We start from the raw sequence: 18,483 nt of genomic DNA, 5'->3' as shown, positions 1-18,483 counted from the left end.
GCTAGTGGAAGGGAGGGTGGTTTATTCTGCTTGTAAAGCAACACCAAGTTTGCTTTACCAGTGTGGCCTCTGGCTAAGAAGCAAGCCTGGGTAAAGCAGTTGGCGAAAGGAAAGATGCTCCTTTGCAGTGGAACAAAATCTATTCAAGTGCTTCTGCCGCACCACCACATTGGACTACTGAATGGCCCAAGACCAGATTGCCAGAAGCCCCAGAATAATTGTGTGTTTTATGGAGCCATGTATTTTAGCTTTCAGGTGTGTTGAAAGAGAGCTTAATAAGAAAGTAAATTGACATGAAGTATGACCAACATAACAAAAAAACCCACATTTTTATTTTTTTAAAAAATGGTCCTTTGGAGTTTCAATTGTACAAAACATCAATGTTTTGACGTTATACAAACAATGAACAGGACAGCAACAAATACTTATAGCTTCAGGGTCTAGAGACATGTTTTTGGACTGCAGACAAGCTGACACTTTCACAAACATCTACATGTGAGAAAGGCAACCTCTTGCCAACATGGCCCAAAGAGAATAAACACAGACATGAAGGGAGGGGCTGCTTCTTTGCTCAAGGGTTGTCTTTCCCTCAAGAGCAGAAGAATCAGCTCTCCTTTGAGTCTGCCCCACTTCCTGCTGGTGCTTCCTCTCCCCGCCTGCTCTACAGGATGACACGGTTGACTTGGATATACTACAGCATGCTGGAGAGACCATTTGCCCAAGAGTTTGTCCTAAGGTGGCATAGGAGGAAGGTAGAGCTCAAGGGGACCTGTGGTGGGTAGGAGGTGGGGACAAGGAAAGAACCACATCCTCTTCTCAGACATCTCTATCTTGGCTCAGGTCGGAGGGTGCCCGCTGGAGAGGTTTGCTTGCCACTATCTGAGACTGTGGAGTGACTTGTCCTTGTACACTGTGGCGGATCCCATATCCAAAATAGATGGCAAAGCCTAGAAGAGAAATGGAGCCCAATGGTCACAAAGCATCCACAGCCAGCCTTCCCTAGCCTTCACAAGCAATGAACCACCAAGTGAGATTGGGACTGTTTCCTGTTATGGTAGCTTTCACAGACAGGGTGGCTCCTCACCTATTGCCATCCAGACAGCAAAACGGGCCCAGGTACCTGCATCCAGCTTCATCATGAGATAGATATTCACCAAGATACTGAAGAGGGGAAGCAGTGGCAGGCCAGGGACCTGTAAAAGACAAACAGGCCCAATGCAAGAGGATGCAAAACACCTTGCCTTTTGGGAAAAACTAGCTACCACCCACAATTTCCATTAGGATTAAAGCTTAGCCTGGTCTTCAATCGGGCCTTTCCAGGCAGTTGGGCGGGGGGGGGGGGGCTAAAAGCAGGGGCTGGTGAAGCACAGTCTTGGACCAACCCCTATATTGTGCCTCCAGTACAAATTTCCAGTCTCCAAGTAATGGTATTTAAGGGGAGGGGAGAAGCAGCATGGGGAAAGAATGGCTTTCTCAATATTTTCCAAGGATCCTCTCCTGAAAATCCTTTCCTCCCATCAGTTCCATCATGTTCCTGAAATAGTGAGGCTGTGCAGAAGGAGACTGTTGTCTTGCTCTTGTACAGAATAAAGCAGGAGGCTAGTGCTGCTTTTAAATTAACAGTGGCTGAGCACTCAACTGGAAGACTGCATCCAAGTAGATTGCATTGATGGGAGCTGTGGGGAAGTAGAAGAATGTTGCTTGCAAAATTTCATTGGCATAGAGGGGGCAGGTTGTGATGCTAAGTCATGAGTGATATCATGGATACAGGTCAACAGGTACCTACAACAAGCAGCAGTTATTCCTAGGGATAGTTGCAGTTGCTGGGGTAGGTTGGGGAAATAATTACTTTTTACACAATTGGAAGAAGAGGATTCTCATAACAGATGCTATTGCAGAAGGGATGTCACTCAGTTCCATTAGAGCAGATTGCAAATTCTTCATTTCCCCCTATACTACAGTACAATTGTGCCTTGTATGGGGTTTACGTTCTGGGGATGGCACATATCTGCAGAAACGCATACAGCTGAACTGCTCCCCTTGGAACTGTCCCTGCATGACCATCCTTATCTTCTAAACAAGACAGAGAGTTTTAAATGCTCTGGGCTGCTCTCACAAGACCTCACTGGACCATCCAAGTTCCCACGAGTTCTTTAAAGCCTCCCAGAGCCTGGTGAGCAAGTCTGGGAGCTTAAAAGCTCTTTTTGTATCAGAAAGCCCAGTGCAAAGGAGCTTTTAAGCTGTCCAACTTGTGTGAAATTAATTTGTGGACTTCAACCACACAAGGATGAAATCACACAAGTTAAATGCAGGTAAGATGCGAATGTACTGTACTTGGGTATCCCCTCCACTTCCCCCATCAGAGTTCAAGGTTTGAAGGGGGCAAACAAAGGATCATCCAATGGATCTCTGGGACTGTCCTTCCATCTCCAGTAATTTGACAATGAACAGAAAGTCCTAGTCTATTCCTGCAGGCAGGAACATAACACTTCCTGAAGGAAGGGACATCTTGAGCCCTATCACCTTCCCCCTAACCCTAGCCAAAGGCCAGCAAGAACCAGAGGGGTCCTGTAAAGCAAGCTGAACTAAAGTCTTAAGTGCAGTGTAGAGGGCACAATAGTCCCAAACTTTAGAGGGAGAGAGAGATGACCCATCAAGCAATCATGTCCAGGAGAGAAAGACGAAGTAAACACACACACACACACTACTTCTGAAATGGGACAAAGATGTGATGGCTTATCTCTCCCCCAAAAGATCCAGCAATGGCAGAAGATTGTTTGGCAAGTGCTGATGTGCCACCTTGAGGTAATCCAGCTCTGCCACATGCAAGTGCCCCAAAATCCCACAAGCAAAGGCAGCCCTTTGGCCAGAACTCTTACTTTGAAAGTGAGGCGTGTCTTGCTCTCTGGCTGCCTCCAGATGATGATGGTGCCAACGAGTGAAACAACCAGGAGAACCACGCAGGCAACGACCCAGCCAATGCTGCATTGCATGAGAGCTGCCGACTGTTGTGCCAAGATGCCACAGAGAGTGGTGATCATCAGAGCTGCAAGACAAGACCACCAAAAGCCAGATTTATAGAGCTGAAAACTGCCCCATCGTTCCACTTGAGAATCTTTTACCTCAAGGCAGAGACCTCTAGAAGCTGGACACCAACTCACATCAGCCCCAACTCGCATAGTTGGGGACCAGAGAAGATGGAAGGCTCCTTCCTTCCTTCCTTCCTTCCTTCCTTCCTTCCTTCCTTCCTTCCTTCCATTTGTAGCCCACCTTTCCTCCAAGGAGCTCAAGGTGGCACACATAGTTGTGCCCCCTCCATTTTACTCTCACCACAACCCAGGGCTGAGAGGCAGCGACTGGTCCCGGGTTACTGGGGATCTGGCCCCTGCTCTCCCTTGTCCTTGCCTAAACTCTAACCTACTGGTTCGCAAATCTTTTCCTCTGGGCCACAATTTCAGAAAAAAAATTGCTTGCACCACACTGAATTTTTTATTGATAAATTGGAAAACAAAATGAAACAACTCCCAGCAGTACTTGATTTAGAACACAACTGCTTTATAATATGGGACATCCAGAAAGTAGAAAACAATTCAGCTACAGAATAACTTATATCATTCCCAAAATATAATGTTGGTTGTCCTTGAATCTTCCCACCACACTTGCTATCCTCTCCTGTCACACTAGTGTGGCATAGTACACCCTTTGAGAATCATGGCTCCAGCCACCAACAATAGGTGGGCCACAAGTTCCTCATTCCTGTTTTAACTGGAAATATCGGAGTCAGAACATGCAGCACTTACGCTTTGAGCTAACCCCGCCCACCCACATCCATCTCCACAGCCAAACCAGAGCTCTGCCTTGGGAAGCAGCAGGGGCTCAGCATCACCCCTGTGGTCCACTCCGGCTTCGCCCATCCAGGTGAGCAAACATGCTCAGTTTAGACCCCGCACATGCCAGCACTTACAGACAACTGTGCTGCTGATGTAGACAATGCGCCCTGAGATGGAAGTTGGAACATCTCCGGAAGGGCAGAAAAGGCGCCTCCAGGTGAACTTGTCTTTCAGGGCCACATGGCCATCACGGAGAGAGAGATTAATCACCACCTTCTCTTCTTCACTTCCATTCATCTCAAGCATTTCCAAGTCTTTGGAGGGAGCAAACAGGTCAGGCTGGTATCTATCAGCAAAGGCAGAAGAGTTAAGTAAAAGGAAACTGCAATTCCCTGTCAGTCCTTCTGCAAAGGGGCACCCACCAGGCCTAGACATGGCTTGGAGAACTCTGTGTGGAGTGCTGCTCACTCCAAGAAGTACCCACCTGAGGATGAGGACACAAACAGCAACCAAGGAGTACGCCAGCAGAGTGCCAATGGACATGAGGTTAACCAGGTCCTTCAGCTCAAAGAGAAATGCCATTAGACCTGCAAGATAATAGCCCCACATGACTCATGGGCTGGCTTACTTATTTATTTACTACATTTATATACCACCTTTATATTCCAAGGATCTCAAGGTGGTGTACATGGTTCATGCTTCCTCCCCATTTCATCCTCACAACAAACCTTTGAGGTAGATTAGGCTAAGAGATGTTGACTGGCTCAAGGTCACCCAGGGAGCTTCATGGCTGGATGGTGATTCTAACCCTGCTCTTCCAGGTCATAGTCCAACATTCTAAACATTACGCCACACTGGATAGAATCATAGAGTTGTAAGGAACCCCAAGTGTCATGTAGTCCAATCCCCTGCACTGCAAGTATATCAACACTTAGTCCCCCATCCAACTTGAAACTATACTAGACTCTGCTTAGCTTTTCAAATTTGCTAGCAATTTTATTGCTGCACCACTAGGAGCGGTAATGGTGATGGAAGTGTAGAGGGCGAAAGGAAAAAGATCCACTAAGATATCCATACCAGCAATGATGCCTGACACAACAGTAGCCACCAAGGGAGTCTTGGTTCGGCTGTGGACCCGGTACAGAAACCTGAAGAGTAGTCCATCTTCAGCCATGGCATAGATCACCCGTGGCATTGGGAATATGGAACCAAGCAAACTGCAATGGGCAGGAAGAGACATAAAATCAAGACCTGGGCATATCTGAGAACTTCCATACGAAGAGAACGCAGATGGCCAACAGCTCATGAACGGAGCCTGTGGCCACCTTAGCACAAGTCACCTTCTGGGTTCAAATCAAGTTGATGGCCTGACTTAAGGAGCCTGAAGCCCAAGGTGTCCAAAACACTGTCTACTCCCACATCCACCACTTCTAGGATGGAGGCAGCTATGTCCCAAGCTTAGATAATGCATGGATTGGCTGGATGCAGAGTGTGGGAGGCACCAGCTGAGGTACACCCAACGGCGAGCCCAGAAACTGGAGGTGGGATGATGGTGCTGGCCAGAGGGAAAAGAGGGAGCAGACTGGGAGAAGGAGGTGTCAGAAGCTGAAGGGGTAACAGAGTTTAGTGAGCAGGAACAGGCAGGGGGCAATTCAGACTCTGAGGTGGAAGTGGAAGCTAGAGGGAGCAGTCCTGCTGCGACCAGCTCCTCTACCCTCTGGTCTCCTAGAACACGCAATGAAATGAAGAGGGCAAAGCAGAGGAGGGGTGTGCACAGGTGAAGTTTCCAATTGCTTTGGAAAGAACCTGAGGAGCCTTAGGAAGTGTTGGGAGATGGCGGGGACCTTCAGTCCTTGCAACTGCCTTGTTGGAGCAAGACCTACCAAGACCTACCAGGATCACTAGGTCTGCACCGTTTTGGTTTCTTGAATAAAGAGTTAACTTCACTGACACTGTGTTTTGCTTTGATTGCTGACCTACGCTTGACAGGTAAGCAGCTACTGGGGCAAGGGCTTTCTCTGTAGTTGCGCCCATGCTCAAGGAACTCTATCCTGAGACACGTTTGCCTTACACTTTGGTACGACCCTTGAGGCTACTAGGCAAAGTGCGCCCACTTCACTTGAGTCTTAAATGGCACTTAATAGCCTTTTGACTCCTTGTTTTGCCTGCTTTAAAACCAGAGCTGGTCTTTTAAAGTATCACCGATGATTTGATTTATCTTATCTGCTTTTTTATTTGTTTTATAGATTACAGCTCTTTGGCATTTTCTCCACTGGGCAAGCTTCTGTTTGTTAGCTACTCTTCCAACAGTAGGATAGTAGGATTTAGATGCTGAAACCAACTAAACTAAGAGGAAAACTGTGGCAGATGAAGGGAATGGGGATGCCACAGAGTACACAATTTGCATGAAGAAGGTCCTGGGTTCAGTCCCTGGGCTCTTCAGGTAGGGCTGGCAAAGGCTATTATTTGCAGGTGAGGCAGTGGAAGTGCTGGACCATTGTCTTGCCTTGGTAACGGACTGGATGAGAGCCAATAAATTGAAGCTCAATCCAGATATGACTGAGATACTGTTAGTGGATAGTTCCCTAGACCAGATGGCTGGGATGCTGCCTGCTCTTGATGGGGTTACACTTCTTTTTAAGGAGTAGTTACACAGCTTGTGGGGTGCTTCTGGACCCATTGCTGTCCTTTGAGGCTAAGGTGGCCTTGGTGGTGTTGCGTGCCTTCCATCAGCTTCAGCTAGTGGCCCAGCTACACCCCTATCTGGACAAGGAGAGCCTAACTTCTGTTGTCTGTGCTCTGTTTACCTCTAAGTTAGATTACTGAAACGCATTGTATGCAGAGCTGAATCTGAAGATGGTTTGGACATTCAGCTGGTGCAGAATTTGGTGGCCAGGATTGCTCACCAGGGAAAGATGATTTGAGTATATTATGCTGATCCTGGCCCAACTGCACTGGCTGCCAATTAGCTTCTGGGCCCAATTCAAGTTTTGACCTGGAAAGTCTTAAACAACTCAGACTCGCAATACCTCAAGGACCACCTCTCTTGTTACAAACCAACCCAGACCCAGAGAAGATCAGTTGATGCCTTTCCTCGTGTGCCTCTTCCACAAGAGGTCCAGGGGGTGGCAACTCAAGAACGGGCCTTTTCTGCAGTGGCCCATTTGTGGAATGCTCTCCCCAGGGAGGTTAAGCTGGCACCTTCATTATACACCTTTAAGCGCCAGGCGAAAACGTTCCTCTTTAACCAGGGCTTTGGCTGATTGACATCTGATGCCCTTTTAAAATGTGTTGTGGGAGCGGGGATTCTTTGTTTGTTCGTTCTTATTTCTATTATGTATTTTTATGTCATGAACTGCCCTGAGATCTATGAATGAAGGGCAGTATACAAATTTAATTAATTCATTATATAAATAAATAAATAAATAAATAAATAAATAAATAAATAAATAATACTGGGTCCACATATGCAATACTATGAGGATCAGACACAGCTCTTCACGTTTCCTCTGTAACAGCAGTAGAAAATTCAGTGCATGCTGCTTTTCCTTATCCCTTACCTGGTGGAGAGGGCACAGAGAGAGCCAATAGCTACGACGTAGCGGGCTGGCTCCCACCCCACAGCCTTGAAGGCATCAGGCAGGGGGCTCTCCTTGTTCACCAAGTAGTAAGGCACCATCAAGGTCAAGGAAGCAGAAACCCCAAAGTAAGCCACAAAGCAGATCAGGAGTGAGGCAATGATGCCAATGGGCATGGCACGCTGAGGGTTCCGAGCCTCCTCACCTGGAGAAAGGGGTCGAGACAGAAGAAAATATCAACTTCAGTTTCTCTCACCTCTTAATCTTAAATTCAGTTTGTCCCATTTCCACATTATTTTGTGCTTGTTTCTTAAAGTCACCACGACATTTCTCATGCACGTTTGTCCCCATATATATGTTTTTTGTGTGCACAGTTTTGCCCTGATGACTGCATCTCTGCAATTCCTCTTAATATGCACCCCCCCTTTTTTTGCTGGAGAATTTTGCCACCAAAATTCAGAAAAGGCAGCTGTGTTTTGATTTATGTAACTTGTTTGAATGAGTTAGGCTCACATTAAAATGCAGACTGAACAGAACAACTCAGATGAGATTCCAGCAAATTCCTCTCTCATTTACTATACCCAAGACAGGCACAGCCTTAGACCCCCACCCTGCACACACAATTCACATCACATCACACCACACCACATTACTTCAAATATGTGAATCTGCACAGTGCAGGGGTTGTTTACTTGCCCTGCAAATCTACTTCTCAGGCAAAGAACATCTCTAGGCAGGAGAACTATTTCATATGAAGTGGGTCTTGGGAACTTCCAGGTAAGGCAGTGCACTGCTGCACGGAGTTACATTGCTAATGACTTATTTCCCCAGATCACAAGCAGAAACTTCCTGCTGAAAGCACAGTACGGAACAGCAGCTCAGCCTTGCCCTGGGAGAAGAGCAGAGATGCCAGAGGGCCCTGTTGATGCACCCAGCTCACCCCCAGTTGCTGAGTGTGGCATTTCCCTCTCTCTTGATTGCACACCTGCCTGTGCTCCAGGGTATGTGGAAATACAGAAGGGAATTTCTCACCTATTCGCCACACCCCGCAAATGCAGATACTCTACCTGTGGTTGCAATGCAGTCAAATCCAACAAAGGCATAGAAGCACGTGGCAGCCCCAGAGAGGACCCCCTCAAAGCCAAAGGGAAAGAAGCCACCACTGCCAAAGCGCCCAATGCTGAAAGAGAAAGAAAGATGTACTTCAGCAACATTCAAGGAAGCCAAAATGTAGGAGAACAACCTCCTGACAGGCCACTCAGGAATATGTGTACTCGATGAATTAAATCTCCCCCTAGAACAGCTGATCCATGAACCATATCAGGGCCTCTCCAAACTGGCTCCTCTCTGCTGCTGCTCCTTTCCTTTTCACCCCTGCTTTAGCCAGGGATGGACTTTGGTACTATGGCGCCCTGAGCTAGGCCAAAATATGGTGCCCCCACTGTTGCACTGTCAGGTTTTAGGAAGAATGTGCAAGGACTCTGACAGGGTCCCAAAGCCTTCCCACCTCCTTCCCAAAGCTGGAAAAAGCACTAACTAGGCTAAGGGAAGGAGACAGGAGGACTCTAGGACCCTGTCGGAGTCCTCAGGCCTCCTTCCTATAGTGGGAGAAGTGCTTACTGGATGCCCTCTCTGCTTGGTGCCTGCTCAGTGCCCAGAGAGGGGAAACCAGTCACATTGCCCTAAAACCATGTGCTGCACAGGACCATAATAAAAACTGGGAGCAGTGAGTGGATGGCCACCTGCACCCAGATACTACTCTCCACAGAGCAGTTACAGATAGGTAGCCGTGTTGGTCTGCCATAGTCAAAACAAAACAAAATTCCTTCCAGTAGCACCTTAAAGACCAACTAAGTTAGTTCTTGGTATGAGCTTTCGTGTGCATGCACACTTCTTCAGATGTATCTGAAGTGTGCATGCACACGAAAGCTCATACCAAGAACTAACTTAGTTGGTCTTTAAGGTGCTACTGGAAGGAATTCCACAGAGCAGGACAGGCTGCTGCCTCCCATCCTAAACTTAACAGAAGCTTGGGGAGAAGGTCAGGCAGATGTTATGCAAGGGGAGAAGGGCCCTTACCTGCTTCCACCCTCGTGTTTCCATGTGTGGTTCTGATAATCTTCCTTGGATAAGGTCCAGTTCTTGACATCTCCCTTCACAAAGCCAGCAATGATGACAAAGCTCAGGACCAGTAAGTTGATAGCCGTGAAGATTTTGTTCACCAGGGCAGATTCACTCACACCAAACGACAGCAAACCTGAAAGAGAGTGAGAGATGGGTGCACAGATTTATGGCAAATCTCTTGGGAACAGGCCTCCAGGCTTGCTGTGTTGATGATTATGATCACCTTCACAACATGTTCTAGGGCAGAAGAACCTATTCATGGGGCTCTGAACTACAGCGCTCCATAAACAGTCTGTCACTGGCATATTTCAGGAGAACCCTGATTCCACCTCTGCATTGATTTAAGATCTGTTGAGGCTCTCTCCCTCTTTCATTCTTCTTTGGAGGTTAGACAAGTAAGCTACTTGAGGAGGGGGGCTGTCACCTGGAAGATGGAGCAAGTTTGTTTTCCCCTGCTCTGGTGGATAGCACTTGAACCAATAGCTTCAAGTTACAAGAAAAGAGATTCTGACTAAACATCAGGAAGAACTTCCTGACAGTGAGAGCTGTTCAACAGTGTAACAGACTCCCTTGGGAGGTGGTGGACTCTCCTTCCTTAGAAGTTTATAATCAGTCGAGGTAGGATGGCCATCTGTCATGTGTGATCTAGTTTAGATTCCCACATTGCAAAGGGTTGAGCTAGATGGTCCTCATGCCCCCCCCCAACTCTACAAGTCTATGATTATTGCCAAGGAAGAAGGTCCTTACCGCTGCAGAGATTGCCTCACCTGTAAGCAGCAAAACCAGAAAGAGAGCAAAGAAGTCTGGATATTTAGCCAGCACATTCTCCACATGCAGGGCAGTATGATTGTGGAAGAAATTAGAGATGTGGCCGCCAATGATGTTGTCAAAGGTTGAGCTCCAGGCACGAGCGACACTTGCTGTCCCTGGAAACCAAAAGGAGAGCCCTTCATTAACAAATACAACCTCAGCCGCTTCCAGCCACATACAGAGTGAATGGGCCTCAGCACACCACAGAGAGATGCCCGAGATGAATATGGGAGAACAACTCACAACATCAAGATGAGCCACTTGTTCCAGAAGAAAGCAAAATGCTACTTGTCCTCTCTGGATAGAGATAGCCTGGCCACTGTTATTCTTGTTTGGTAAACTTCAGATTAGACTACTACAATACACTATATTGCAGGGCTGCCTTTGAAGACTACTTGGAAAATTAAGTTGGTTCAGCAGGCTGCTGATAGTAACTGTTGGCCAGGAAGCAATGCCTACTGAGAAGGTTCTCTACCAGGTGTCTCTATTAGGTAAGGTTAGATGGGTAGTGACCGGACAGAGGCTTTTTTCCCATTGAAGCTTCATTTGAGAATCACCCCTCTCTGAGTAGTAAAGGAGCCACAACATCATTAAGGAGGCAAATTAAACCTCCTGGCTGTTTAGTAGTTTTAGTTCTGTGCTGCTGTTTTGATATTAATTCCTTCTGAACTGTATCCCTCCTCTCTATATTTTAGTTATTTTTAGTAAAATTCTTTTGGATATAGTTCAGTCGGGGGGGGAAACGGCCCCCAAAATATTTTAAATAAACTATGCATAAAATTATTTCTCAACCATGACTGAACTGTTATGCTATTTGAATCTGTAAGTAATGAGTAATGTAAGTCTAGGTGGCCCCCTACTCCTGAGGGGTTTGGGCGCTGAGAAGGGTGCTTCTTTGATGCATTGCTGCAGGCAAACCTGTTTCTTTGCACCTGATCTCAGGGTGAAATCATTCTTGTCTGCTCATTCAAAGTCACCTCCTTGACTCTGAGCCGAACGGCACATACCTATCATATAGGAGAGAATGAGGTTCCATCCTGTGGTGAAGGCCCAGATCTCCCCAACTGTGACATAGCTGTAGAGGTAGGCAGAGCCAGCCTTGGGCACTCGGGCTCCAAACTCTGCGTAGCACAGACCAGCTAACACTGAAGAGACAGCAGCTATGAAGAAGCAGAGCACGATGGAAGGGCCTGCGTCGTCCACGGCCACCTCCCCGGACAAAACGTAGACACCAGCCCCAAGGGTGCTGCCCACACCAAGAGCTATCAGGTCCAGGGTGGAGAGGCAACGAGCTAACTGGGTCTCATCAGAGCTGAGGTCCACTGTGCGCTGCCGGATCAGCTTCTTGCCGAAGCTTGCCATGGTTTTCTCCAGCATTCTGGACAATTGTGTAAAATGTCCAATGCTTCCCAAGGATCTAAGAGAAGAGAATGTTGCAGTGTTAGAGCCAGCAATACGGGGTGTGCGCCAGCAAGAATGTGGGTAAGGATTTTAAGATGTAACAGAACCATGCCAGTGGTAATGCAAAAATGTGGCTGAGGAAGCTGGAGCCCTAAACCACTTGGAATCAGGCTATTCCTTGTTCCCCAGCAGAACCCCATAATGGTGTTCCACTCCTCCTTCCCTTTGTGGTCAAGTTCAGCCATTCAGGGCCAGCACCTTGAGCATTTTTTAAAGCCAACCTATGTTTGTTTTAAGGCAGTGTTTATTTATTCATAAGCTGCAAGTAAGGCAGGAATTGTTACTGAAATAAAATAAAAATTGTTATGAGGGGCAGAAGCAAGCAATCAGGGAGTGCCAGTTCCAAAGCACAATGTTCATCCCGGATCCCCAGAATCTAAGTAACCTGTAACCCAAGGACAGTTGAGGAATTTTCACTGGCCCCTTTTTCTTTTTTCTTTTTATAATAATATTTATTAAAAATTTTGTTTAAACAGAAAGAAAACATACAGAGTAACATATAATTTTTCAATATCCACATTTCATTCACCTCATTGGACTTCCTCGCAACTCTCGTTCCTGCATTCCAAAATCTCAAACTTTACCCAGCAATTTATTGCCTTGTTTCAATTCTTATAATATAATTTTCCAATATTATATCCCTAATTTTAGATAATTTAGATCCCGACTTTAAAAACTTAATTTTAACATAGTGTTTATCCAAAATTTATCTTTTCTTTTGATTACATTTATCTTCATATTCCTTTTAACTAACTTATTGGTGCCGTATTGTTGCTAATCTTACATCTTTCTTAACATTCATACAATTTACAGTGTTTTTGTAAATAGTCCTTAAATTTCTTCCAATCCTCCTCCACAACTTCTTCTCCCAGGTCTCGAATTCTGCCAGTCATTTCCGCCAGTTCCATATAGTCCATCAGTTGCATCTGCCATTCTTCCAGTGTGGGCAAATCTTGGGTTTTCCAGTGTTTAGCGATGAGTATCCTTGCTGCTGTTGTTGCATACATAAAAAAAGTTCGGTCTTTCTTTAACACCCTCTGGCCGACAATGCCTAAAAGAAAGGCCTCTGGTTTCTTAGGAAAGGTATACTTAAATACCTTTTTCAGCTCATTATATATCATTTCCCAGAAAGCCTTGACTCTAGGGCAGGTCCACCAGAGGTGAAAGAACGTTCCTTCAGTTTCTTTACATTTCCAACATTTATTATCTGACAAATGGTATATCTTTGCAAGCTTGACTGGGGTCATGTACCACCTATATATCATTTTCATAATATTTTCTTTCAAGGCATTACATGCCGTGAATCTCAGGCCGGTGGTCCATAACCTTTCCCAGTCAGCAAACATAATATTATACCCTATGTCCTGTGCCCATTTTATCATAGCTGATTTGACCGTTTCATCTTGTGTGTTCCATTTTAGCAGCAAGTTATACATTCTTGAAAGTATCTTAGAACTGGGTTCTAACAGTTCTGTTTCTAACTTTGATTTTTCCACCTGGAATCCTATCTTTTTGTCCAACTTAAAAACTTCTTTAATCTGAGCGTAATGTAACCAATCTCGCACTTTATCTTTTAGTTTCTCCAAACTCTGCAACCTCCAGTTATCTCCATCTTTTTCTATTATTTCCCAATATTTCGGCCATTTGGCCTCCATATTGAGTCTTTTCGGGGCCTTTCACTGGCCCTTTTTCAAATCAAGTAGGTTAGACTGTGTGGGACACAGGTGGCGCTGTGGGTTAAAACACAGAGCCTAGGGCTTGCCGATCAGAAGGTCGGCGGTTCGAATCCCCCCCGACGGGGTGAGCTCCCGTTGCTCGGTCCCTGCTCCTGCCACCCTAGCAGTTCTAAAGCATGTCAAAGTGCAAGTAGATAAATAGGTACTGCTCCGGCGGGAAGGTAAACGGCATTTCCATGCGTTGCTCTGGTTCACCAGGAGCGGCTTAGTCATGCTGGCCGCATGACCCGGAAGCTGTACGCCGCCTCCCTCGGCCAATAAAGCGAGATGAGCGCTGCAACCCCAGAGTCATCCGCGACTGGACCTAAGGGTCAGGGGTCCCTTTGCCTTTACCTTAGGTTAGACTGTAGCTTTCAAGTCTAGGGCAGCAGTGGCTAACTCTCAGTTCAGGGCCATGATCTAGCCCTCCAAGACCCTAGTGATTTTGGCATTAGCGTTAAAAGTGGGGAGGGATTAAATCAGGCATAGCACTGGATTGGGCAGAAGCCAGTGCCCTGATGGGGATACAAATTGCCTCCTATCCAGGCATCTGTTTTGTTGAGTGACATTATGGCAATCGGGGGGGGGGGACCCTAAGCTCACACACAACAATTTCATAGAACCTATACTCAAGAGGGTATACAGACAGGCAATGGTTGTGGTCAACCAAGTTCTATTCATGAGTAGATTCATTGGAATGAAAGGGCCAACATTATTTGTGCCTTTAATTTATATGGGTCTACTCCAAGTAGGACTAGCATTGGATGCAACCCCATTGGGTCTCAACCCAGAGTATTTAAGGTAAATGTTGCTGTTGGAAATGCCAGAGGCTAGCTTAGAAGCCAAAGGGATGGTGGTTACACATTAAATCCACATACCCTGCAGGTGTCCATGAAGGTTAGCAAAAGGCAGTTCTTGGGATTAATAGTGTTTACACAAGATAAAAAGGCAGGAAGATATCTTCAGCTATTAACCAAAGTTTAAACCAACTTTGGTTAACAGACAACATAACAAACTTTAGACCAGAACATCCAGCTATGGGCCAGGCGGAATGAGACCTTGGGGTCAGCATTAAGTCTGGCACATGATGCACAGGACAAAACTTGCACCCCACATTCCTGAATCTGCTGTTAAAAGTCCTGTGTAGATGCAAAAAACAGCATCTTTTTTTAAAAAAGTGCTCTCAAGATTTCACAAATTAATGAAGGCAACTTGACAAGTACTGAAATCACAAGGTGGTTTCAATCCCACCTAACCAAGCACAGAGGGGGAAATAGCTCCATGTCAACGGAGCTTGAGCGAAGACAGTGATCCCATGGGGGCAAGGAATGAAGTTGTAGATAATGCTTATGGATTGATTGATTGCAAATTTAGTAAGAGTGAAAAATAAGAAAAGGTGTTGGCTGTCACTGACAAAAATAAATTCATTGATCCTGATGTAGTTGAATAAATTAATGTAAGCAATATCAATGAAATAATAGTGACTTATATATAAGTACTTCTAACTTCGTATTAATTAATGTAACATTTTTATATCTACCTGTGCATTTTTGTAATATTTTGTTTAAGTTGTCTGCTGTTGCTTCAGTTTTCTGTACACCGCTTAGAAATGTTTTTAACATATTAAGTGGAATAAGAAATTAAATAACCAATCAATCAGCCCATATGTCCTATGTGGCACTTCCTGGTCTTCCCAGAATTGATGTAACCAAATCAGAAACAGTGTACGGAACTAAAAACACCAGCAGCATTCTGAACAGGGAGTTTCTGTATCAGATGCTTCTCTAGGACAGACAGACAGACAGAGAACTTGAATTAAAGCTCTGGGGCACCCTCCATACTACAATTCCCACCAGCCACCCCCAGGAATCCAAAACAAAGAGACCCAGAAGAAACTGAAGGATACCAGCCAATCTTCTGCTTGCTCAACACAAACTAGATTTTCCTTGTCTGTTTTTCAAAAGATAAAAAGGATTTCATCTGTGCTCTTTGTGAAAAGTTTGCACTAGGCTCAGACAAATCATAACAGTCTCATCGCAGGCAAACAGAAGAGTGGTTATTTTTACAAGGCTGGGCTAATGACATCCACACTGCCCGGTCTTAGTACCAGCACAAGTGAAACCCCCAATTCTCAACTCACTCCATTCCCACAAAGCATTTCCATTCTATTTCCCAGTGTTTCTGCCATGGAAATGCAGCACACCAAAGTTGATTTGCTGTAAAGATCCAAACTGTGCTCCTCTTCAAATGCTTCCCTGCCTGCTTGCCCAACAGCAATTCTTACCTATCACAGGCTACCAAGCAAGCGGTGCACAGTCTTAACATTTGTAGGAACATCAAAGTATGTATATACACCAACTGCTTCAGTCCCAAATAACTACCTTTATAGCAGGGGAAACATCTCCCTGTAATCCTTCTAACAGCAAACTTGTGGGAGATTTGCAGTATAAACAAAACAAAAAACTAACAATGCATATTCTTGTTCATGGGAGCCAGCTCCTAGGGTCCTTTAAGTACCCTCCCCAATAAAATATTGGAGGAGGCTGCCCCCCCCTAAGTTGATGCGCCACATCTTGTGATGGATTACGTGGGGTGGGGCTTACCTCCCCCCCCCCCAATATTTTATTCAAGTTGACACCCCTGTTCTTATTAATTAGTAAGTCTAGGGGCTAATGACCACAGAGCTATAAATTTATAGATAGGCAGACTCAAACCATAGGAATGCATTTAGTGGAGAGAGAGCTCTGTGTGGTGTCATTTCCCCTGCTTCCAGTGGCAGGAAGAAATGAGAAATAAAAAACCTTCTCCTTCCTGTCAGTAACTCTCTCTTTGATGGAAAGATGGATATCTCCTTCACCATGTCTTCAGTGGAGATGGATGTCTCCCTGAGTGTAGACTGTGTTTTAGAATTCAACTATGTATTTTCTAACCTAGAATTATTTTTGCCTGCTGTTTGCTGAAAACAAGGGCAAGACCTTTAAGGAAGTAAAAAATATCTTCAACTTACTTACTGTTTTGATTCTTTGTTAAGCGGGATAAGAAGGGGAAGCCAGCTTACTTCGTTAGTTGGACTTGCTCAAAGCAAGGTTTTATAGCCTAATTCCTATGCTTTTAATTTTGCTGCCAATGGTGGGATTTCAAAACTCCATTCAACCCACACACGTGGGTGCCTGGAGGGATAAATTGTAATTATGGTAATACATCCTCTCCTACCTATTAGAACCCATCCTGCAAAACTCAATAGGCTGAGTATCAACAGGAGAAGAAAGAGGTAGGTCAGCAAGCCTCAAGGTATATAGAGGTACAACACTGGGAAACAAAAGGGCCAACTCTCTACAACACCTGAAAGAGCCCAATGAGAATGGGCTTCCAGGAGCTGTTAGAACACTGCGTATCAGTTGCAAATTAAGAATAGGAAGTGTGCAGGGGAGAAATGGAACTGGCTTGCTTGAACATAGTGCCAGCTCTGGATTTTGGAGACCCTTTAGGCAGGACACCCTTGATACCCCTCCCTCAACTGAGTTTACCTACACACTGCAGCAGGTCCAGGGTGCTCTTGCCAGTGGACCCCATGCTGGGATGTGAGCCTCCAGTCTAGCAGATGCCTAACCATGCTGACATTTAACCAGCTCTGACCTTACAGCTTAGTGGGATGCAACTCAGCAACATTTTGTTGCAGGTCCTGCTTGTTGTATATAACCAGCCAACTGCAGAATTTCCATCATCTGTGCTGCCTCAAGGAATCAATAAAGATGCCATCTACCCAGCCTGTCTATCAAGCTGACTGATTGCACTGTCGGGAGACAGAGGAAAGCAGAGGCCCTCTCGTTTCCTCTTTCTGCAGCATTGATCTATGAAGACTAATGACCATCTCCATCTGCTATCAGACCATCTGCTTTGTTTGCTAACAGGGAAAAGCGCTATTTATGAGCATCCTGGAGAACCCACAAGTGAAAGCATAGAAAAACCAGGATTTGGCAACATGTAACTAAAAGGAAAGTCCTGTGCCATTAACAGTTCTGTGGTTGGCAGAAGGAATCACAGGCGCAACAACAGCCAAAAACCAGCTATGAAAAAGATATTGGCAGCAGGGAAGCCAGTACTAATATTTTTGGATCTATCTCTGGTTTATTTCCTTCCCTTTCCTGCTCCTTTAGAGACACAGAAAATGTGCAAAATGTTTCCCAATCCAGAGATAGTTTTTTACATCAATGGAAGGAAACTGGCATGCAGAAGGTACAAAGAGAAGATCAACAAAGACGCCCTCTGTAGTTGGCCAGCTAACATCCCAGAACCCAGGAGCATCTTTTCAGAAGAGGATTGGGGCCCTTTCTACTACAGCTGTGGGTGTGAAGGAACCCACAACATGGATGCTTCACTTCAGCCTCCTAGGAATCTCTCTGACCACATCTCAAGCCCTGCCTTGATGTGATTTGCCCCCCAGGCCTCAGGAGTAAAGGCTACAGTGGACTTGGTTGAAGGGCCTGGCTGCTGGATCTGCCCAGTGGGCCATCTATTCCAGCATCCCATTTTCAGAAAGGTCAACCAGATGCCTATGGGAAGCCCACAACTCCTTTCTCCTCTGGAATGCTGGAGCCTCCATAGAAGCTGCCAGATGGCTCTGTCGCCAGAGGTCCCCTCATGAGGAATGGTCTACTCAGAAGAACAGAGGGGATCTAGCCGCAAACCAGACCCAACCCAAATCAAGACCTTGTTATACTAACAGCTGAATCTTCTCAGTGGAGAGGTTATGTTACGTAATACATTTGACTATTATTTAATATGGAAGCTTATGTCTAAAGTCAATAGATGGAACAAACACCATTAGATGTACTGGTGGATAAGTGTTTAATGGTTCTAGTATTTATTTTAAAAACCAGTGAAAATTGTTTTAAACAAACAAACAAACATTGACCCAGCAAATGAGCAGCAGGAAGAGGAGCTGGCCATGAGGATATATGTGTA

The 18,483-nt window shown here is 45.5% G+C and overlaps 1 protein-coding gene across 2 annotated transcripts in view; it reads right to left on the bottom strand.

The window, feature by feature from the left end:
- Window positions 1-310: 310 nt before the first annotated feature.
- Window positions 311-18,483, bottom strand: part of SLC7A3 (solute carrier family 7 member 3) — a 34,398-nt gene continuing 16,225 nt past the window's right edge. For both annotated transcript variants that reach the window (XM_081896956.1, XM_081896957.1), the window contains 11 exons: window positions 11,350-11,759; window positions 10,300-10,458; window positions 9,488-9,665; window positions 8,476-8,588; window positions 7,391-7,613; window positions 4,908-5,047; window positions 4,315-4,417; window positions 3,965-4,176; window positions 2,880-3,046; window positions 1,085-1,193; window positions 311-947 (listed from right to left, as the gene is read on the bottom strand). In XM_081896956.1, coding sequence (XP_081753082.1) covers window positions 817-947; window positions 1,085-1,193; window positions 2,880-3,046; window positions 3,965-4,176; window positions 4,315-4,417; window positions 4,908-5,047; window positions 7,391-7,613; window positions 8,476-8,588; window positions 9,488-9,665; window positions 10,300-10,458; window positions 11,350-11,719 — 1,905 coding nt within the window. In that variant the 5' untranslated portion in view covers window positions 11,720-11,759 and the 3' untranslated portion in view covers window positions 311-816. The remainder of the gene's footprint in view (window positions 948-1,084; window positions 1,194-2,879; window positions 3,047-3,964; window positions 4,177-4,314; window positions 4,418-4,907; window positions 5,048-7,390; window positions 7,614-8,475; window positions 8,589-9,487; window positions 9,666-10,299; window positions 10,459-11,349; window positions 11,760-18,483) is intronic.

This window comes from Podarcis melisellensis, assembly GCF_964234715.1.
Source record: "Podarcis melisellensis genome assembly, chromosome: Z".
Taxonomy (NCBI): Eukaryota; Metazoa; Chordata; class Lepidosauria; order Squamata; family Lacertidae; genus Podarcis; species Podarcis melisellensis.
Note: the sequence above shows the minus strand (reverse complement) of the source record. Positions and strands in the feature narration are given on the sequence as shown.